Here is a 24133-nt window from a genome sequence, read left to right as displayed (position 1 = left end):
CAGCAGGTTTTTATCGCGCTCTTAAGCAAACAAGCCCCCCAAAATAATGAAGAGAAACTTCTATCTTGCTCTTTGATTACTTTGATTTATTATTTACCCGTTATGTATATATTTGTTTAGATGCTGGAATAATTGTTTTATTCGAATTGTAATTCTCAAATACATTATACATCAATTTATACATACATAAAATGCAAATAATGTGATTTTAAAAGTTAAATTTAAATACATATTTCTGATATACACATAGTTGTTATTTTGATTCGATTGAACTTAGTCAACAGCACATTAAAATACAAGAAATGTATATAATATCTATGTAATATTGAATTATTTATACTTTCAAAGGATATTTATGTGTACAGCGCGTGTGTTAATTTGTTATGTTAATTGTTGTGTGTACTTTGTGATAACAATTCGATCATTAATTCTTTCATTCGATGTCCAACACGCGGCTGCTGTTCTTAAACAAGTGAACAGAGTTGAACCAAAAATCAATTGTAATAATATTCCAACATTTTGATTGAGTTACGTTTTGTTTAATTGCATTTAATTGACACCGAATATATGTATATAGGTTTATATATGTATATAAGTATATCAGACATTTATCATGTTCAACACAAATTTGTAACTAAATTGCAACTAATTTCATTCATTAATACGTATTCGTGTATATAGCACAGTTCGATACTTGGACTAGTTGTGGCCCAGGATTCGCAATCGATGATCGATCCTTGGGTCCTTCATCAACTCAATTACAACTAACCGAGAGAGTCAATGAGCTTTTGCATTCTTCTTCAAATTTTCTAGCAATTTTTGTTCTGGATTGCGATTATAAGTGTAGAGAGTTTAACAAGCACAGGTCTCTTTTGATATAAAGGTACATTTATTGCCGGAAGCATAAACTTTGCCATTGATCAACTTCGATATATATTTTGCAACAGAATTTACAATAGAATTTGAAATAATTGGAAACAATTGTCAACACTTTAGCAGCCTCAAAACATGCATTTGCATTCCAAAATTAATTTGGGTTCGTTTTTCCTTCTTCTGGTGGTGAACGTGGGTGGTTTTTGTTGTTGTGTTGTCTTGATTTATAAATATACATATAGATATTTATATGGGGGGTTTTCACTATATATAATATTTGATTTGTTTATAATGTGCAACAGTCGTAATAAACTTTTGTTTTCTTTGAATGTGAAACGTAAAATCAACTTGGCATTGTTTTTAATCATTTTGCAACACTTTGATTATAAGTATGTGAGTACATAGTTAATAAGTAGTTTTCAAACACTGGCCTGACGCTTACAAATGACTTAACTGAAGAACGGAATCAAACATAACATTTAAATAGTTAACATTTCATTTTATAATTTCATTTTTTTTCGTATTTCTTATTTCGTTTTTCATTTCAAACAAATTTACAGCAACATTGAACTTTTGATAAGTTGGAAGTTATTTTGCGTTCTTATGATATGCTTTTTACCTTAAAGATACTTCTTGGTTGTATGAACTACGCAATAGTTGTAGCTACATTGATCTCTGGATCTCTGGAAAACTAATGCTTGAGAACCAACTTACAAATCATCGCCCAACCGATGAATCTCATCGAGCATAAAGTCCACATCCTCCTCGGTGACGGCAGCCGACGAGATGATCGAACGGAAGAAGTTGGGTCTGCGATCATCGGGCTGATAGCCCACCATGAGTGTGCCCTTCTGCATCATGCGTCCCTTGATGATGGGACAGATCTTGCCCAGCTCCACTTCCTTCTTGCTGTCGTGGGGAACGCCACGCAAACGCTTGGGCACATACCAGAACGAAACGTTGACGCACTCGGGCTCCAAGATCAAGTGGAAGCGATCGGATTGCTCGCGAATGCGCTTCAGCTGATACTGCACCAGTTCCATCAAGCGATCCTGCTGCTTCTCAAAGCCCTCGGTGCCCTTGGCACGCCATTGCAGCCAGAGCTTGAAGATGTCGTTGTGGCGACCACACTGGATGACCTTATCGCCAGTATCGTAGCTGATATCGTACTGCTTATCGGTCATGAACAGATACTCGGCCGACATCTGGTTGCAGCTGATGAGCAGACCCTGTGGCGGAAATAAAAGTATTGAAGTTTTGGGGTTTCAGTGCTCATAAGTCAAGTTGAAATTTTAATTAAAATTCCGCCTGCCAAAAGGCGCAACTGTGACCGATGGCAACATATTGCACAGCATACTAATACCATACTACAAAAAATAGGAAGAGAGACCAATTCGAAGGGTGTTTCTATTGCAAGGTTTTGTGCTCATTCATTGTGCCATTGAGCTGCGACAACCCCTCGGAGCAGCCGACAAACCTGACTCTGCTAGACTGCCTGTCTACCATTTGTTTGGCATGAAAAATAACAAGGAATTGTTCGAAATACAATTGGAATTCTTTGGATAAACAACAAACATTGTGATATGCACAAGAATGTTGGGAAAGCTGCAGGCTAAAATACGGGAATGAAAATTCGTGTGTAGTCAGTTGACTTCAAGTTTGAAGAAACCCTTTAAAAGTAAAAGTTACATACTAACAACATTTAAATTTATAAAAAAAAATGATACCTGGCTTTAATATAAAACTGTCTATGGTGCCCAAGAAAAACTAGAAAATCTAAATATTCCAAAAATAAGTTAAAACTATTTTATAAAAATATTTCCTAAACGTTTTCTCTTTAGTTAATTGGAATAATAAAATTTATGATTGATTATAAAGTTTCATAGCTTTAAGCCTTATACCTTCTGAGATTTTGATGTTTTTATTGGTGGACGAACGGATAGACGGACTTATTGGCATTGACTCAACCGATATAAGTCGTAATAAGTCCTGAACTGCTGTAATATGTATAAATGTTGCATGAATCGAAACTTAGTTGACTGAAAGTCTTCATTAAAGGTATTGAAAAGCTTCCTTTTATTATTTACATATTCAGCTACTATTTAAAACATACATATTTTATATTTTCAAGTTTCCTAAACTTGTTTCCCTTTAGTAGAATCTTGGTGTTAATTAGAATAATAAAATGTAAGATTGATTACAAAGTTTCAAAGCTTTAAGCCGTATAGTGTCTGAGATTGAGATGATTTTGTTGGTGGACGGACGGACAGACGGATTTGTTGATAATAAGTCATAATAAGTTCTGAACTGCCTTTATCTGTGTTAATGTTGCAAGAATCGAAACTTAGTTGACTGAATGTTTTTAAGATATTTAAAGGCTTAAACTACTAATTAAAACATATTTTATATTCCCAAGATTTTCTACTCACATCCTCCTTGAAGTGAATCGTCGAGCACTGGAGCAGCGCACCCATGAGTTTGTGTGGATTCCAGGTGATCGAATCGGCGCTGCAAAGAGTCAAATCAGAATGAGCCACAAATAATATTAAATGACATTCAATTACAAATTACAAACAATTAACACTAAGCTACCCCCTGTGCCTTCGCCTCGTCCTGCTGCCTCACACTCCTCGATGGAGGCACGAGCAACGACAACGAGAACGAGTGAGGCAAGTGCCATAAATTGTGGCAATTTCAGGCCGCAGCACTTTAATTGAATTCAAAGCGAGCGCAACCCCGAAGGCAGCCCTGAGGGATGACAGACGTTGCTGCCGCTAAACATCCCTGGGGGAGCTATTTACAGTTATCTACAGCTGAGAGTGTGTGTGAGTGTGTGTGTTTGTATGGGTGTCTATAAACATGATGCTTATGGAGTGCCTGTAAGTATGCTTCAGTTTGAGTGGCGGCATGTGGCGCTTGTGTGTTTGCCATTTAAGTTTGTGGCAAGCTTGGCATTGTTTTAGGATTTTCTTCGAACTCAGGCGAATTAAGTGCAGCTCCTAGACTTGCCTCCATTAATCAACATTCGGCTAAGACCGCAAATGATTAATTTATAAAGCGCCGAAAGCCGAGCCTCGTCAATTTGCATGCCACAGCACTCAAATTGAATGAATAGCAAGTGTTGCCCACTTGATGGATGGAGTCCTCATCAATTTGAAAGTGTTTATGTGCCATTCCCTTGACCGCAAGCTGTCAATACGAAGGAGACGACAACGACGACAGCTGCAACAGCAACATTTGCCTAAGCTCTGCAAGGATTTGGGGTTACAGAGGCGGCAGCTAAAGTGCACTTACAGACTCCCTCCTTCCTTCTCACGTTTTAACTTTAAAATTAAAAATTCCTTGCAGTGCAACATCTCGAGCAGCAGCAACTTCGTCTGCCCTCCAGCTATTGTTTGGCGTAATTGTTGTGTAAGTAATGCTCACCGTTCCCTTTTTTTGTTGCAGGGTGGCAGATGGAAAGTCAGAGAGTCGGAGAAGGGTAGCAAAAGGGAGTGCGGGTTGAAAATCCACTTTGTTCATTTGTTTGTCTTTTACGTAAACGAAAATGCACTCGGCTTTGGGCCTTGTAATCCCTATAAGCTCTGAACACCTGATGGAGGCACTAAATGACAAATTGAGATTTTTCCCACATGTCGTTGAGGGTTCAGAGAGTGAGAGAAAGAGAGAGAGAGAGACTGAGCGAGAGCAGTGCATTCTGTTCAGCGTCATGCGGGCCATTTGGGAGCATTTAGATTTGAATTTGCACAACAAGAGATTTCAATTTTTTGTTTTGACTGCCGCATATGAGGGCAAAACAGGCTAAAAAAGGGCCAAACAACATGATGAATGAGCTGAGTTCCTGAAGAGTGAGACATAACAACACAAATAACATAAAGATTCACTTGATAATATTGATTGTCTGGCTTAAGTTGAATTTTAAATAGAATTTTAGGATCAAAATGATTGAAATGTATTGAAATTTGCACTTTAACTTGACTTATTTTTAGGAAATCGAAAATTCTTTTGATTTCTTTTACAATAAAAGACTTTTATTCTCATCTTAAATATTTTTCGTCAATTTTATAATTGATAATTGATAAAAAAAAATTATAATATTTTATCAACCGCCATTAAACCAACAACTTTTATACTTTCTTTAAAATTCATTCTAGTCAAATACATTCGTAATTTACTTTACAAAATGAATAAATTTGAGCCTCTGTCTGAGCAATTTCTTTAAGTATATTTTTGGAGTAAGCACATTTCTCAATAAAATTGGGAAGATTGATGGCCGAAATGAAAAAGAATAAGGTTCTAACACCAAAAGGTGCTTTTCTGTTGATTCACAAATATTTTAGCGAATAATATAGTAAAATTAAAACAATAGAAAATTTTGGACTTGCTTGTGTGATTAAGATTTGATGGGTGACGAAAGTCAGAATCGTAAACATACACTCAAATCTAAGTTAATTTAGCTAAATAGACTTATTCATTAACTCGCGTTTTATTTTATTACGTTCATTACTTTCATTTAAAAATTTAATTACAAATAATATACAAAAATTTGATTGAAATTCAAACTAAGCTCTTTATCATATAATTTATGTGTCATGAGTTTTAAATGAGTGTAAGATTGTAAGGGGAAATGCAGCACACAAAATATATGTCATATTCTATATATATCTTATACTCGATATATATTTTCTGTGCGTCATTTCCCCTAATCATTTAAAACTTATGACATATTATTTCTGCGAAAAAGAACTTATAATTGAATATTTTTCTTAATTTAATAATATATTTTAATGTTGCCCCTTAAAAATATAAAAGTAAATAATCAAATTCAACTTACCGTTCTACGCCAGTCAATCTGGGATGACGATGTTTTCGCGACATGAGCAAACCGCCGCCCCAAGCAGCCTGCAAAGAAAGGAATGAAGAATAATTGATTAGCACATTTAATTAAAGACTCCCACTCCAGTTTCCACTTACATCGATGTGCATCCAGCAGTTGTACTTCTGGCAAATGTCAGCAATCGTGTTGATGTCATCAAAGGCTCCCAGGACAGTTGTTCCAGCGGTGGCATTGACGAAGAAGGGAATATCGCCCTTGGCCTTGCGCTCCAGAATAAGACGCTCCAGCTCGGAGGTGATCATTTTGCCATGCTCATCAGATGGCACAACGATGCAGTGATCGGTGCCGAGACCACAGACAGCGGCACAAGATTTAATCGAATAATGACACTGATCCGATGTGAACATAACCAAAGTGCCGGGCAGACCCACGGAACCGTGTTCCTTGTAGTTGGGGAACATCTTGTGGCGAGCGGCCAAGAAGGCATAGAGATTGGAGATGGAGCCACCAGGAGCGAGGATCGAGTCACCTCCTGACCAGCCGATAATCTCACGCATCTTGGTGAGCACTACGTTCTCCATGAGTATGAAGACCGGAGCGATCTCGTATGTGAACATGTTCGTATTCGCAGTGGCTGTCAACCATTCGCCAGCCATGGAGACCAGATCCAATCCGCATGACAGCTGATTGAAGAAATGCGGATGACCTGAGGAGGGAAAAATTCGTGAGTTTAATGTAGCTGAAAATGCCTGTCGCTTTTCCATTTTCGCCATGGCTGTCTTGACTGTCAACCGGAGTCCTTTAAGCTGACAGCAGATGTGCCTGGCAGCTGCGTTCTCTTCTTTTTTTGTTTTATATTAAAAATATTTCGCAGTCCTGAAACAAAAGCAACAGTCGTTGGCCCCCCTTTTTTCATATGCTTCGCTGGCGTTCAATACAAGGCCGGAAGTACATACGTTCAAGGGCAGACATTGTTTTATTTTTACACTTTTTTTGGGGGTCAGCAAAATCAATAGACTGAATTCCATGTAAGCAGCGAAATCTTCTTGTTTCGAGTGTGTTTTAAATTGCTCATTTATTGCAGCTAATTGCGACTTGCTGGGCATTGAAAATCCCACGAAAAATCACAAAATGCTTTCAGTGCAAACAACAACAGAAGCAGCAGGAAGCTGTCGAAGTTCCCCCTTCGCTAAATGCTTTGGCGAACCCTTCATTGTTGCTTCTGGGGGCGTCTGTCAGTTCACATCTTGAGTGCCATAAGTCGTGTGATTAAAATCCCATTGCCCACAAGGCTAAATCCACCCACACACACACACACACATAGAATGTATCAGCGTCGGCATTCAAACATTTCAATTTGCCCATGTGGCTGCAGCTGCCACAACAGCAGAAGACGACGCACCCTCGACCTAGACACAGGACTCAGAGAGAGTCCTGGCCAGACTACGACGGCCTTAGAGCGTCAGGCAGTCAGTCATTCACTCGCATCAAAGGATCAGGAATGCAGCGAGTCAGAAAATAACAACGGATTTTGATTAAAGCTCCCCTTTTTATATAGAGTCGTCGACTCGTCGGCAGACACCAAAAGCCTGCCTTTGGCCTCTGCCTTGGCATATCATGTTTCCCTTGTGGCACTCGCGGCAGGGTGCGCATTATGTGAGATTATGGATCATAAATGGGATTTATATCATGCCAGTTTACGCAAAAATGTTGCGTCTGCTACTAAAAAGGAAATTCCATTGCCGAAAACTTTCAATATCCTTTTGAGTACATCAATTTGTGCACTGGATTTTCGATTGAAAATTAGCTAGTTGACGAGTCTTCAATGAAATAGTGTTGAACTTATTCTTTTAAAGTCGAAAAATCGTATTAAGCTTGAATAAGAAGTTGAGTAAAACATATAGCAAATGTTAAACCTAAGAATATATATTTTAGTTGATTATTTTCTATTCTAAGAATAATTTCTGTGACTGGGATTTAATTGAATTTTTATAAACAAGTTATATTATCCTTAAAAAGAATAGCTCAATGAACCTCAATTTTACTTTGAAATGAGAATATTTTCTCCTACTTGGATACAATTGAATTTTAATAAACAATTTATTTTATACTTTATACGAAAAATACATAAACAGCTTCAAAAATTAATTGGTTAAGAATATTTTCTTTTCCTGGGATGGTTAAACTTGAAACTTTTAAACTTGAAAGAGGAATAAATATATTTAGTAAAATGTAAAATGTATTATATTTATATAAATGTATTAAGTGCCTTGAAATGCGTAATTACTTTTTTCAATACCATGAATTTTTTCTATTCCTTATAAAGTTTAAGTTTAATGAAAGCTAAAGTCGAGTGTGCTAGACTGTGAGATACTCGCTATCCATTGTGTATAAAAGCAAATGGCAGAAAATTTTGTAAATATACAAAATTACTATACAAAAAAAAATACTGCAAATATACCATAGGCTATATTTGGTATATTGATATAGTTATACATTCAAAATATACCGTAGAGTGCATTTTTCATTTCTCTTTCAAGACATTGAAATGTGTTATGAGTTCAATTAATATTAAACAATGATAGAAATGTATTCTTTTTCAAAATATAATTCCCAAGAAATATGTTGATGTTGCCTTCTTCATTTTCACTTATTTGCCCCATTCACTTCACTCCTCAACCACAATATTGATTTAATGCTATTCTTTGAATGTTCCAAACATAATAAAATCTTGGTTTACTCAGCTACTCGTTGATTACATCACAATCTCAGACTTGTTTTAATTCAATTTTTAGCTACCGAAATTTCAGAAGGCAAAAGAATAATTTCCGACGTTCCCAGAGCAAAGTAAAAATGAGGGGGGCGGAAAAGGGAAGTGACGGAAGCCCAGGCAGTTTCCTAGACAAGGCCACAGCTTCCGGGGGTGCTTATTATCGATACTCCAAACACAATTGCGGTCACGTGCGCTCGCTCATGTCCTCTGACGATGTCCTGACGATGTCCTGACCACCCCTGGCATTAATTTTCAATGAAATCAGGCGCATATTCAGCGCCAATAAAGAAAACAACCAACAAAAAGTGAAACGTGCGAATGACTTTTGGCTGCTAAAGAGAACCCTTTTTTTTTGGCTGTGGCTGATTTATGATTGATGGCATATGAGATTTACAGATTTAGAAGAAGTGGAGTGGAGTGGAGTGGAGTGTGTGTTTTTGAAAGGTGTAAACAAGAAGTCGACTGGGGACGAGCACAGCTCAATGGGCCATAAAATGGCATTGTCTGTTGTCTCACTGTCTCTTCTCTGTTGCCTGTGATGTCCTTGCAGCTAATGTGCTTATCTACAAGACTGCACACTTTGTGCCCTTAATGCGACCACAAGTTATTTAAGCACGCGCCCTGCAAAAGTGTTCTATAATTTCTGTCAGTCAAACATATGCTATGCAAATTTATGCAGAGACAAATTTGATTAACACCAACTGGCTGTGTAAACATTTGATAAGCCACCCCTGGGAAAGTCTTTCACCTTTCATTCACCCACTTACCCGTCTTCACTTGATACTTCAGCGTTGTGGCACAATCCTCGATCAGCTGCTGCAGCGGCAACGCTCGGTCAGGTACATCCAAGTCGAGCAATCTCTTCATGTCCTCCGGATGATGGAAGTCGAGCACCTTCTCATTGCGATCGTTTGTTGCCTTCACAAAGTCCAACAACACATCGATGACTTTCAGCAGGAACTCACGTGTCTCGGGTCCTGCGCTCACTGTCGTTGGCATCAGATCTGCGATAAGAAGAAGGCACACACACAAAAAATGATTCATAAAATAAAAAATAATATTCAAGTACTATCTTTTTCTCTTATCGAAAAAATTAAAGAGCGTGCGCTGTTGCTGACAGCGTAAATGACTTTTGGGCCTTATCTGGCCGCAAGTCCTTAACGTGATATATGATTATTATTGTTATGATGATTTGTGGCACAGCTTTGCCATTGAAATTGAAACCCGACGCTCGAGCCATAAAAAACAGATTTCAATGCTCGACCCTCACAGTGAATCCTGAGAGTTTCAGTGGAACGAGTGTGCTTAAGTGAAGGTAAGTGATGCAAATGGAATTTTCGAGTTTAAAACGAAATTAAAGAGAAATGAAATATTATATATAGTTATTGCAAAAAAGAAAATACTATAAAATACTTATAATTGGAGAGTTTTAAAACGAAATTTAAGAGTAATGAAATATTATATATAGTTATTGTAAAAAAGGAAAGGGTGTTTATTGATATAAAATACTTATAGTTGGAGAATATTTCTTAACTGAAATAAATAAATAGAAAAAAATAGCAAATTCCATAATACATAAAAAGTAAAATAGTTCATGACGCAACCTCATGATTATAAAATGAGAGTAGATAACAATTCGGCCAAAAAATTATATTAAAGGAAAACGATAAAAGGAATACAATGTAAAAGATTTATAGCTGATGAAGGTATTTCAAAAAACCATCAAATAATATATTAAAATACTGATATTAAGCTATCAATAAATTTATATCTGATGAAGATATTTCGAAAAACTAACACTTAATATATAATATTAAAATACTGAATTTCAGGTTTCAATCAATTTATATCTGAGTAAGTTATTTCCTAAAATCAAAATACTGCAATTAAGCTTAAAAATATGCATTTCATTATCAATTATTTTGAAAGTTTCTCTTTCTGTTTAGATTTTCTTTTTGTCTTAAAAATTGTTATAATTACTTATACATTTAGTCGAGATCCTAAGCGCTGATGTAAAACATGATCAACTGCTATGTCAATATGAAAGTCTTGAATCCAAAATGAAAATATATTTTAGCTCCATTTTAAATAAATTCTCAAAGAATGAATCTTCAGTAAGGGTATAAAGCTGCCCGTCTTATGCATAAAAAAGTACATCACATATTTTTAAAAGGATTCTTAAAATTTACAGCTCAGTCCTGAGCTGAGCTGCCTGGACATTACGAGGTTTTTATGGCTTATAGCCATATGCCGTGGCAAGCTGTGGCTTTGGTTTATGTGGGGTTGTGCCCCATGCTGTGTGGCAAGGTTGTTTCACAGCGGGAGCGGCTTGTCCATCGTTGCTGATGTGGTTGCAGCTATTAATTGCCTGGCTTTATGATGAAATTAATGTAGGCCAGCGCCAAGATTGTTTCTTCTTTCAATTGGAAACTTAACGTTGCGCATGATTGTCATTAAAAGGGCATCAAGTGAAGCCTGGCGAATTTTCAATTCAATTCAAATGCGAGGCAACTGCAACTTTCTACCCCAAAGGAGGCAAGGAGGCAAGGATACCAGCAGCCGTGGCAGACAAATTGTAGCAATTTCGAAATTCCTCAAGTTTACAGCAAAGTTAAATAAAATTTAATGTGCTGAGCGTGGAGTTGTGCGCTTAATGTCAAGAACAGCCGTGTCCATAACAGGACAAGACGGGACAGGACCTCAACCCTGATCCTGCATGTAACTGTTGCTGTCTCTTTCATGCGTGCACGCGGTAAGCGTGCGTAATATCCTGTGACTAAACGGTTTATGTTTGTTGTGCTTTCAATTTCGTGCACGCGTCTGCCAGCACCTTATGCTTAGTCCTCTGCTTTCTCTCTTTCTCTCCGTGGTGGTTGCCTTTGACTTTTGCCCATTCGCCACATCCGTCTCCCTGTCTGTTTGTCTGTCTGTCTGTCAGTGTGTGTGTGTGTGTGTGTGTGTGTGTGTGTGTGTGCGACTGTTTGTCTGTTTGTTTGCTGGCCCAAAAAATCTGTTACAAGGCATTCGCCAGTTTCACGCACCAACGAAGCCAAACGGCGCAGCAATTTATCAAGGTCTCCTGCAGGACTCCTGCTGCAACTGGCAGCGAATGTCCTAGACAGCCTCTCGACAATCGAATTGCTCTCCTATGTGTTTGCGCTCTCTCTTTCTCCCTCTCTGTGTGTCCTTGCGGCTGTCCTTCGCAGCGTTTTGTTTGCCAGTGTCAGTTTAACACTCTCATTTATTATTGACTTTGCAAATAAATAACAGAAGCTGAGCCTGTTTGGAGTACTCGCATGTGAAGGAATTGTTTGAGCACACATTTGCTTAAGCTAGTAATAACTTATCATCATGATAAGCACACCACAGCTAAGTCTTAAATGATTAGTAATGATTGACGATTAAGTGACTAAACATATATTAATGGATAATATGGGAAACAATGCTAGAATATAAGACGAAGTAAAGGATTTGAGCTTGGGACAATTTATTTTAAAAGAAAAGTGAACTTTTCGTAGTAAAATAAATAAAAAATAAGAACAACTCGTGTTTGTTTTAAGTTATTAAATCTTCGTTTAATATTGACTCGTCTAAAACAACTTGTTCATTTTACGTCGATAAAACAAAAGGAATAAGTGATAGTCAAAAGAAAAGAGTAAAACACTTTCAGTGTTATTTTTCCATAAAATATTATACAAATTTTAAACTACTAAAATTAAATACTTTCTTGAAGTGTGTTTAATTTAAATGTGTTATTATTATTAGTTACTTATATTTCCTACACATTGTTATTATAATTTATATCACCATTATTATGACTACCAAAAGTTAACTTATATTCTCAATTTGAAAACAAATTATTTATTTCAAATAAATTAGCTTCAATATCTGATTTATTTTTCAATTTAAAATGAGGTTCGGAAAAATTTCTATTCTAATAAGTTGAAAGATGTCTTTGTATTTTGATTCGGCTGAAAATATTATTGAAAATATAGTTATAGTTAAGGATGTATTTAGTTTCTTTATCTTGCCATAAATTATTACGATGCTAATCATTAAGCTTATATTTAAATTCTAAGAAATCATCCCTACACGAGATACTCGTATGTTATCATTTTGAAATCGATAATTGAAAACCAAACTAACTTTTTCATTATGTTTGTGTTAAAGATTCCTAGAAATGTATATTCAAAGATTCAACAATATTTCAGAAAATATTTTTTTATAGAATTGTTTAACCAAATGTGTGTCGAATTATGTCTTTTAGCTTGCTTTAAGTTATTGAGATGTTAACCATTAAACTTTTATACCATGCATAATCTAAGAAATCATTCCTACACGAGATATGTTATCGTTTTGAAATCGAAGATTGAGAATTATACTAATATTTTTATCATATTTGTGTTAAAGATTCATTGATTTATTTATTTAAAGGTTTAAAAATGTATCTGAAAATATTTTATAATAGAATTGATCAGGTTAGAATAGTTGTACTCACCATGTGCCGTTAGTTTACCCGTCCTGTCGGAGAGTTTATACCCGTTCGGATTAAGCGACATTTTCTCCTCTGCAAGAATAAGAAAAATATTTCGTATAAAATCATAAGCATTAACTCGAATTAAATGAGAAAGTTGCCTGAATCAAATGTGCAAATGTTATGCAATTGCAATTGAAATTGCAATGACAATATGCAGATGGCAATAACAAGCAAAGTGTTACACAATCTACAACTGAAAAATGGAAAATGGATACCTACACGAACAATTACATAATCGAAAGCAAGGCCAAGGGGAAATATTCGGGATGGAGGGAAAAGAGCGGGAAAATGCAACGATTGAGTAAATAAACAGAAGCAAGAAGAGAGGAATACATAACTGTTCAGCCTGAACACAAGGACAACTGAAGGACAAAATTGGTGTATGAGTGTGTGTGTATAGGTGTGTGGGTGTGTGGGTGTCGCAAGCTTCCTTCCTTCCTTCGTAGCACATAGAGAAATACAGATTTCATATACTCAAATGAGGCTGAGACTGTATAGAATATGGAGTGTGTATAGAGTGTGTGTTGTGTGTTGTGTATATAAAGCTGGACGCCATCTGCATTTGCGCAGTGAGTGTTAAGCTAATTTCCAGAGTCTACAGGATGTATATAACTATGAAGGATGGCAAGGATATGAGGAGTGGGAGGAAGGCAGCGCGACAGCTGCTGGCGTAATGCGAAAAACCTTAAACCTGACTGAGCTGAACTCAACTTATATAACAGACAGCGAGAATTATGCAGAGATAAGAAAGAGATAAAGCACTGATAATGGAGTATGTGTGTGTGTGTGTGTGTGAGGATGTAGGATATCTTACCGATTATCCTGCGGATATCGTCGATGTATTGCTTTAGATAATTCACTTTGGCTGCGTATACGTAATAACGTGTGCGAATGCGAAAAATGTGCGATAATAATCAACAAGAAGAGAGAACAACAAACAAACTAAATGACGAAGATTGTTTGGCGAGCGAGAGCGTGCGAAATGATTTTTAGTTAATTTAGCTACTCAGTTGGTTAGTTTAGATTTGATTTTGTTAGTAACTAGAATGCAATTGATGTGCGAGCTGACTGAAGACTGGAAGAAGGTGACAGCAAACTAGCAAACTACAAACTTACAAAACTTTGTTTGTACACACGCGTCGTGAATTGTAAATTGTTAAGAGTAAATTGTAACTTGAACTGTAGCTGAACCGAACGGGACGGAACCACTTGACTAACTGTGACTAGCTTGTCGGATTTGTGGTGACTCTTGGCTGTTGGCTGGCAAAAAGCAGCTTCACTCGCTGACGATCTGCGGAGCTCTGAGCAGCAGCATCCGCTTGGGTTGCCTACGATGCCTACGCCACGCACAACACACACAGCAAAAATCCCACCTACACACACACTTTACACACACACACACACACATTACTATATGTGCTCTGTTTGTGTTGCATAACCTTCAACAACAGCAATGGCATTTCGTTGTCCTTATGTATGGGCACGTCTCTCGTATATATGCAGATATATTTCGATGTAGTTGTTGCTGTGATTTTGGGCGCCAAACGATGACGTCATCGCTGCCATTTCTGGCAACCATCTTGGCCAAGTTGTACATGGCGAAGGCGGAGCTACAATAAATGGGGCGTCAGCATATCCACTAGATACACATTTCAAAATTCGACTCAAATGCGCAGGCTTCATTCAAAGGGGGGAGTATGGGAAAGTTCAACAAAAAGTGTTGAATGTTTTTTCAACAAATTTAAATGGCATGCCTTAATTGTTGTTGTTGTTATTGTTGTTGTAGCGATTCCTCTTTTTACTGTCAAGCACTTTGTCTGCTTTTGCCATGTGATGTGGCAGAATGAAAAGCTAATTAACAAACTAATTTTGCAACTGTTTTTGACATTTACAATGCCCAAAGTTTTTTATTGCCCCATCATCATCACTAGAGAGAGAGGAAAACGCAATTTGCGATGCGAAAAACCTTGAAGTAACATAACAGTAAAGTAAATAATAGACCAGCATGTGCTATATATAGAAATACTATATATCCTGCTTACATATGTGTATGTGTATGCCAAAGGCTACAGCGCAATTTATGGATTTTCCGAGGCACTCACAAATTTAGGTCAAAGCAAAGCACCGAAAAAAATAACAAAGTAGAGAGAAACACCTACATACACACACAAAGCGTAGAGATGTGTTTTGCAAAATGGCTGCCCGGACAGCACACACATACACACACATACGCAGTTCAATTGCGTTATTCGCAATTGAATGATTTCCATAGCATAGTTTTCAGCGTTACTCGAGTCTTATGTAACATTGATAGCTGCCAGCCGGAACTGTGCAAAAAAAAGTGTAGAAAAGAAAAAATAGGTGCAGCTGGCACAACTACCTACACTTTTGGCCAAGTTTGCCAGCAAGAACAGCAAAAAGTATCTTTCGACTTGGCTCGCTTATCTCACAACATGCAGGCATCGCTTGTGGCCCACAAAACTTTTGTCAGCCCTTAAGTGCCTGACGCTTTTGCAGCTGCTGCTGCTGCCTGGGTCTTAATGTAGTACTTGTGTTGTACACCGCATAGATTTGTTTATCTTGTCCGCTTCTTTAATTGAATTTCAACATCAACTTTAAATTCACTTTTATGTTGTTCTAATGTTCTGCGTGGACTTATCAGCATTGTTTTCCCAAAAGAACTTGAAGTAATTTCAAAGCTTAGTACTTAGTAATTGAAATATAAAAAAAACGTATAAGTTGAAAAGAAATATTTAATGTAAATATCAGAAATACTATACGATGAACTAATATTATTATCCTATATTACAAAGAAAAACACTGCCAATGTAAATTGAAGAATTATAGAGATAGAATTATGTGGAGATAGTAAAAAATCAGAACTTAAGCTTCAATTCCAATCTATTCAAGTCCAGATTGAGAAGTTGTATAATTTTCAGAATATTCACTTGTTAATAGCAAAAAAATTAAGTGAAATGATGCATTACAAGATGGGTTAATAAAGTATAAAACTTATGTTTTCCAAAATATAATATTGAGTGCATTGTTTTCTCACAAGAAATTGAAGTAATTTCAAAGCTTAGTCCTTAGTAATTGAAATATAAATTGTTTGAGGCACAAAAAACTGTTTAAATTGATGTGAAGTAGTTGAAAATGATTATAAATTATTTATAAATGTTAGAATTATATCTAATACCTAATATTCACAGTAAACTATTTTTAAGAGTAAAGCGTTTTTCAGCTAATTTGAAAATATATTATTGATTTTTTCCCGAGCGAAGATTATTTTTACCAAGAATCTATCTAACAAACTGATTTCCAATAATTTTGCAATTTATTCCATAGATTTATGTGAAGCTAGTACATGAATTAGAACTAAAGCTTCAATTGCAATATATTCTAGTCAAGAATAAAAAGTTTTTTACTATACTTCCAATAAGCAGAATATACACTCGTTAACAGCAAAAAAAACAAGAATGAAAAGTTGTTTAATATGCTTCAATACGCAGAATTTTTGCTTGTTAACAGCAAAAAAAAACAAGTTTTTAATAAAGAATATAACTTATTGGACTATTGGAAATATCTTCAATTTATTTAGAAAAGCCGTAACATCCAACATAGAATTAAGTAGGTAACAATTTAGATATGACTTTGAATTTATTTAAAACCCGCAATATAAGTTTCTAAGGAATCGACGGAATTACCTTTTAATTTAATGCAAAATAAGTAAAAAAGCTACAGTCGAGTGTACTCGACTGTGAGATACCCGCTACCCATTATGAATAAAAGTTCGGTATTGTTTTCAAAAAATACCAAATTAATATACCACAATATTTGATATATTCATGTAGTACTACATTCGAAATACTACATTCACCCAAAGCAACTAAGATCCGTAAGGCGGAAGTGGGCGTGGCAAAAACTTGATCTGCGTGCAAACATAACAAGTGCTGCCTACAATTATAGCGCTATCTCTTATAGTCTCTAAGATCTACGTGTTTAAACGATCAAACGGACAGACAGACGGACAGATAAACAGACGGATAGATATTTCTGCCAGCAGAGCATCAAGGATAATGTTCCCACTAAATTGGAAATCTGCAGCTAAGAAATAAAATCAGATCTTAAGCTTCAGTTCCAATCTGTTTTAGTTCAAAATAAGTTATTGTCCTAATAAAATTTATATATTTAAAATATCCGCATGTGGAAAATGTTGAAGCAAAAGTTGAAGAACGGTTGTAAATATCTTTAGTCTTTTTAAAAGAGTCGAGTTCACGCCCAATCTCTTTCCTGCAGATTTCTTTCAGTCAAGCCTAAGTCTTAATTTTAGCAGGCATTTTAATAAATATATTGTTAATTAATTCCATCAGCTTCACTTATCCTACAACCTGCATTTTATATCCTCAACACACATCGAAGGCCCGCATTAACTGTGCCCCACACTTTAATGCTTGATATTGTTTATTAGAAGTACACAGAATATATAGAACGAGCAATAATTGTTATCTAGTCGCATAACTGACAGGTTGAAGCTTATCGAAGCAAAGCTAAAATGCTTCCAATTATAATTAGGTGCTCCTGGTTAACTCTGTTTATCTCTGATTAAAGCCAACACAATAGGCCAAGCATATGTCAAAAAATAAAACATAATAGAAAACACTCAGCCGAGTCTCTCTAGTCGTGTGTTTAGCCAAGCCAATTGATAACGCTTTATTATGAGTGTTTATATACGCAAAATATATTTTCGCTTTAGATTTGCTGACCCATCTGGCTGAATCAGTTGATTGAGTATCGTGGCTTTTAAAACAAGTGCAAAATTTCGCGCTGAATTTAGTTCTAATTGAAGCACTGAGGTGTGAAGCACAACAAAGTGATTTATTCTTTATTAAATGTGTTTGAATTTTATTAAGTTGTACATCAATTTTATGTCTATCGAGTGAAATGTGAGTATTAAAGAAATTTTGCTGACTAAAAAACTTTGCAAAAAAAATAAAAAATGGCAGTCAATTCTTATTGATTGCCTTGAACAAAGTCATTAATTAAAGTGAATTCGTTTTAGCTTTTTGTGACTTGTGTAATAAATTATATATTAGAAGCTTTGTGCTTGGAATTCAATGCAAAGAATTTTTATAAATGCGTGCCATTTGTTTCTGTTCAGACACAAAATTCTTTATATCCTGTAGGTATTTTAGTTATTGGGAATTTTGTATACCATATATTTTATTCTATTTATTTGTATACCATATATTTTATTCTATATACTTAGAGAAATGGAATATGATTTAATGATATAATGCATTTAAGTGGAATCTTTCTACTATGTTTTGATATTACAAATTCTCAAATTTTGATCGAATAACACTGTAAATTCGTCGTGTAAATATGGTTATAAAATCAGTAACATTTAATGCAGTTAAGTAACTTATCCAAGTGGTTAAAAATCTATACAAGACAAGTAACTGCTATTTCAATGTCTCTTTCTGTCTCAACAAATAATTAATTAGGAAATAGAGGAAATAGAGAAAGATGAATGATGATGACTTTACATTCCTAATTGGTGTCTTTCTACTTTGTTTTAATATCATAAATTCTTAAAATTTAATCACATAACACTTTAAAATTGTTGGGTAATTAATGTTAAGAAATTGCTGAGATTTAATTAATAAAAGTAACTAAATTGTGTAAACATATACAATAGATAATAAATCTATCCAAATTTTAGCCTGAAAGCCTTAGATGCTCTGGCTTATTTAAGGAATTGCGATACGGAATAGATTATTTAAAGTAAATCATATTTCGTTCTTACTTCTTTCGTACTTTCTAACTCGAGAATTTATTTATTAAACATTGAAAACATATTTCTCAACGCAAATGAAATATTTGGTTTGTTATCTTAAGGTCAACGTCAAGTCAAGTATTTTCTCAATATCCTCGACTTTTGTCTTCAACCTTGGGGCCAGCCCTGAAAGTTCATTTCATTGCCATAAGGATTTGTATTCGTTACTAATATAAAAATAAATATATATATATCTAGATTATTTAAAGTAAATCATATTTCGTTCTTACTTTCTAACTCGATAATAGATTAATTAAACTTTTAAAACATATTACTCAATGCAAATGAAATATTTCGATTGTTATCTTAAGTCAAGTATTTTCTTAATATCCTCGACTTTGTCTTCAACCTTGTGGCCAGCCCTGAAAGCGATTCGCTGACTAGCCACAAAGGGTTTTGGCCAAGGACTTTAGTAATTAAAGCGCATATTTACCTGGCTGTGTTTGCACGTAGCGCAGATAGGCTCTATAACCCAGATAGGCGAAAATATTTGAATCTTTTACGTGAGGTGCTTGCGGCAACACCAACAAAGAGGTGAATAAAGACTCAAAACAGGAAAAAACAAACACCGTATGAAATGACAAATTGCGAAAGTTAATTAAAAAGCAGACACAGATGCAACGTTTAAATCCGGATTAAAACACCGAACGAGTATATAGAGCCCCCTCAGGGAATATAGAGTTTATACGGATGTGTGTCTGCGCTCGCTGGCAACTTCAAACTGTGTGGCAGACACACAGCGGACACAGCACGCTCAAGCGGAGTATTTGCTAAAAAGGCTGTACACAAAAAATTAACTCGCAACACACGGGATGATGGCAGCAAAAATCGATGCCAAGCTTTAGTCGAATATTACTTGTTTTTCGTTAGGGAGCCTAGATCTGGGTCTGACAAAGGCGCAAAGCCTTGCTTTTTGGCTGGAAAGGAACAAATCAAGCGGCAAGCAAAATGATGATGATAACAATAGACTCGATGCAATGCAATGGTGTGTGTGTATTTTTTTGTTGCCTACTTTCAGGCGCGCGATAATTGCATTTCGAGCGCAATTGCTTCCATTGTGCGATGTCAGTGCTTAGAAGCGAGTTCCGCACCTAGCAAACCTACATTCAACCCTCATCTCATCCCACCTACTAGCATTACATTACGCATACCACACGGTGGCCATTACACATTACATACAACGAGCTTATGTGTGTGTTTGCTGTCTCTTTCTAGCTGGTAGAACAGCATGTTTCGACTGCTATTGGTTGTCACCATCCTGTGCTTTGCGCAGTCGCATTGCGCCGTGACGTCACAGCATCCACGTCTGTTGCAGACATTGGGGGATGCTACAATTGCGCTGCAAGCAGCACAGCAAAGCCTTGAAGATGAGCTCAAGCACAGACCGTCGTTGTCGTCGTCGTCGTCAACTCTGACGTCCGTCAGCGTAGTTCAGGATTGGAGTTTGGTGTGTAAAGAGCTCTGCGGGTAAGTCAACAGTTACAGTGTATATGGTAGAGCGCTTCAACTTCGAGAGCACAACTCAGCTCATCAAATCTAATCTATAACCGAGTGTGTTTATCCGTTCAGCGTGCAAAGCTGTCACAATGAATGACAAATTAGTCAAAAATCAACTCGAGAACATCAAAACTTTTTGCTCTTTGTCGCGTGAATCGCGTGTGTTGAGTGATATGAGCAGACATTTCGCATTGGCATTTCGAGTGCTTTCCGAAATTCCCAGATAACTAATCGAGCTTAGCGGGCATGAATACTATTAAAATATATAAATGCCGGCAACTGTGACTTTATTTTGTTTGCTATTTCAAGTGTTGTTTACCTAATTTGTTTTGCTTTTGCCTTTTTTCGTTGACCTCTTCAGAGCTGGCCTCGGCGTAACGCCATGTGCGAATTACTGCCAAAAGTCTGGCGGCGGAATGGTGACGATCCTGAACACTGTTTTCGATTGGGCTAAATGCGGGCAACTGACTGGATCGCAAAATGGTAAGTCAAAAGTTCAAAATGTGTATGAAATTTAGTAGTCAACTTTGAGTACGCAATGCGTATTACATTTAGTAGATAACATTGAGTATGAATTTGCTAATTATGTAAACGAGAATATAGTGGTTACTTAGTATTCGTTTATTGATTATGTAACCCAAAAAAAAAGATGACATTAAATAAAATTATGCCTTAATTTTATTTATTTAAATTACATAATTTTGATCCTTGGCTTTTGTAAGTTGTTTTTTATTATTGAAAAGCATTTATTTTTATTTAAACTTTAAATTGTTTTAAATTAGATCATCAAGCTAAACCTTGTAATGTGAAATCATAATTTTATATCCTAAATTGTCCAACAGATTTAGTCGCTAGTATTCTAGTCCTATTTCCATACACTTATTGTTATATGAAATTAAATGCAAATTTAAATTACTCGAGATATATAATATTTGCTTGCCTAATTATACACTGCTAATAACATTTTTTTATTTACACACTTATATGTATTTAAACACTTTTTAAGTTTACACCTAGATCAATTTTGTTTTAGATTATAACTACAGTCTTTATTTGTTAAAACTTGTAGAAGTAATTTAAGAAAAATTTTGGTATGAGTAAATTACGCCTACTGCAATTGGGTCTTAACTGCTTTATTTGACAATTTGGTATATTTTAACCTCTATGGTATATTTCTTATGTAATACAATTTGGAATAGTAAGACCTCAATGGTATATTTCTTATGTAGATCTTCAACGATATACCAACTACGGCTTTCGGGATATTTAAGTTATTTTGTGGTATATTAATTCGTTCATTTTAAAATGAATACCGCTATGCTTTGCTTTTATTTGAAATGGTTAGCGGGTATTTCAAAGTCGAGCACACTCGATTGTAGCTTTTTTACTTGTTTTTATTTTACTATTGCATTAATTTGTCAATTAGCATGCGATGTATACATTTTGTCTATTTTAATTTTTATTTTTCATTTTACACAATCTAAATTTAAGATTTTTTGATCTTGATTTAAGATTTTGCCTTCTTGGTTCAATTTTAAGATTGTTCTTAGTTGAAAGAAGATTAAAATCTAGAATTTAAAGACTGGACAATCTAAGTTTTTTGTAGATTTTCGATCTTGATTTAAGAATAAACTTTCTTGGTTCAATTTTGACATACAAACAATCTTGATCCAAAATTTTATTCTTGATTTTAGCACAGATTTATTATTTTGGAAATAATTGCTCGAATCTTCCACTTCAAAAAATAACTATCTTTATTTCTTTATTATAATTCATTATCTTTATTCTAATTAAATAATTCAACTAATGACAACAATTTGTTTTAGTTCTTATTATAAGCGAATTTAAATCATATATATTCAAGATATACTTTACTATTTGATTCTATAATTTCAAAATTCTTTTCAATTCTTTTACAGCTTCTGAGTGCAAGGGAGCTGAGCCTCTCATCTCCTACGGCGATCGACTTTGCTCGAGTTTCTGTTATCAGCGCCGTCGCACATTGAACGGTTGCAGTCCATGTCAGTTGTTGAGTGTTTCGGATGAGGAAAAGGATGAGAAGGAGAAGGAGAAGGTCAGTGCAGTGCAGAATGCGGCTTCACATGGTTCCGGAGATGGCGCAAGTTTGACGATGACAGCAACAATGCAGCTGGCAGTCAAACCCCAAGCTGAGATTGCGGGAAGAGACGCTTCAGAGACGCCGGACTGGGACGAAGTGTGCAAGACGCTGTGCAAGACTGGCGATGGCGGGTCTTTGTGCAACTGTGATCTATCGCCGTTTTTCACCTGAGCTTCACACCTGAGGCTCTCGTTGAAGGTGCATAGATCGCAACTATAAAAATATTTCGTTGTCTTTTTGTTGTACACTCAAAAATCTAACAAAAAAAATGCAAAAAAAAAAAGGAAATTTAATTTGGTGTCGCACTCTGCGACAAATTTCGATTTGTGTTAAAAATGCTAGTGTTGTCTTTATATTCACTGTTGTTAATTGCGAAAGTTTAGTTGAATTGTATTGTATAAATGCGAAATAAGCACAAAAGTAAATCTATATAAATATATAAATGAAATACTTGTAACGAGCCATGAGCAAAAACAAAACAAAAACAAAAATTCCCTATGCGAATCAATTAATTTATAATTAATTTCAATTAAAAAATAAGATGAAAACCTAATAATAACAACAAGCGAATCTACACAACACAACAACAACAACAAACAAACAAAAATCACATTCTCAGCTCGTAAGCGGAAAAAACAGCAAAATCACAAAAGGGCTTCCAGTGCATAACAATTGCGAATCCTTCGAGGATCTATCCAAAGATCCTCAAGATTGCATTGTTAGCACAAAACCAAACCTAAGGATTAGTTGTAGGAGCTAATAGGAGGAGAAGAGAAGAAAAGAGAAGAGATCATAATGCTTAGAAATCAAACAACCAATTAATATCAAAAATACACAACATATCGTCGTGAATACAATTATTTACATACTACTATTATAATATGATATCACTTTTGTTTAATTAATGGAATCAGCATATCAATTTTACAAAGGCAGAAGGAAACAAAATTGATTAAACACTTTTGAGTTCAATTTAAACAAAAAAAAAAGTAATATATTAATATCAACAACAAAAAAAAGAATCAGCATCAATTACGTGTCACAATTATAAATGTTAACCAAGAGTTTAGTGTTGGTTATTATATATATGAATACGATATATATATATAGCTAAATTGGTCTATAAAAAAATAACAACAACAAAAATGAGTTGCGATTGCAAATCAGAGGCTCATTGAACAGAAAAGAGAAGCTGAAAGAAGTTTTTCGACGAGAACATTAATTAAATAAGTGTATTTACTGCAAATATCTCAATGTGCATAACTATATATATATACATAAATAATATAATACTAATAATAATAGTATATGCTAAAAAGTGTTTGGAAGACATTTTTTCGCATTTCAGCAAACAACAACAAGCATTTTGGAAGACATGCGTCAATTGCGAAACCAACATCTCTTGCAATTAGTTTCTTAAGAGCTTAAACATAGTATACAAAAACAAAAACAAAACAAATTATTATTTCCACATATTATATTTAAAAGCTAGCACACGTTGTTGTGTTAAACGCGACGCTGTGACAGACAATAATTAAATATAAAAAAGAAAACAATTTGGAGGATGAGAAAAAAAACACATTCACAATCGAATGTGTTTTGTGTGTGTAAAGTTTGGCTACACTGAAGAAAATTCTATTTATATATAAATGTTAGAAAAA

General features: G+C 35.3%; 2 protein-coding genes across 4 annotated transcripts; one reads left to right on the top strand and one right to left on the bottom strand.

The window, feature by feature from the left end:
- Positions 1 to 73: 73 nt before the first annotated feature.
- LOC117572664 (glutamate decarboxylase) lies at positions 74 to 19383 on the bottom strand. Of its 3 annotated transcripts, XM_034255662.2 has the most exons (8): positions 14137 to 14312; positions 13835 to 13885; positions 12982 to 13050; positions 9251 to 9487; positions 5848 to 6416; positions 5708 to 5775; positions 3303 to 3381; positions 74 to 2102 (listed from the first exon to the last, which is right to left on the bottom strand). In XM_034255662.2, the coding sequence occupies exons 3-8, from the start codon at positions 13040 to 13042 to the stop codon at positions 1584 to 1586; spliced, it is 1533 nt and encodes a 510-aa protein (XP_034111553.1). In that variant the 5' UTR covers positions 13043 to 13050; positions 13835 to 13885; positions 14137 to 14312; the 3' UTR covers positions 74 to 1583. The 3 variants fall into 3 exon arrangements, with proteins under 3 accessions (XP_034111553.1, XP_034111554.1, XP_034111552.1); XM_034255663.2 differs by lacking the exons at positions 13835 to 13885; positions 14137 to 14312 and adding an exon at positions 19290 to 19383; XM_034255661.2 differs by lacking the exon at positions 13835 to 13885.
- On the top strand, positions 17865 to 22849 carry LOC117572667 (uncharacterized). The gene is made up of 4 exons (XM_034255672.2): positions 17865 to 17963; positions 20072 to 20323; positions 20715 to 20836; positions 22273 to 22849. Exons 2-4 carry the CDS (start codon positions 20085 to 20087, stop codon positions 22641 to 22643), a joined length of 732 nt encoding a protein of 243 aa, XP_034111563.1. The 5' UTR covers positions 17865 to 17963; positions 20072 to 20084; the 3' UTR covers positions 22644 to 22849.
- Positions 22850 to 24133: the final 1284 nt, after the last annotated feature.

This window comes from Drosophila albomicans, chromosome 3, assembly GCF_009650485.2.
Source record: "Drosophila albomicans strain 15112-1751.03 chromosome 3, ASM965048v2, whole genome shotgun sequence".
NCBI lineage: Eukaryota > Metazoa > Arthropoda > Insecta > Diptera > Drosophilidae > Drosophila > Drosophila albomicans.
Note: the sequence above shows the minus strand (reverse complement) of the source record. Positions and strands in the feature narration are given on the sequence as shown.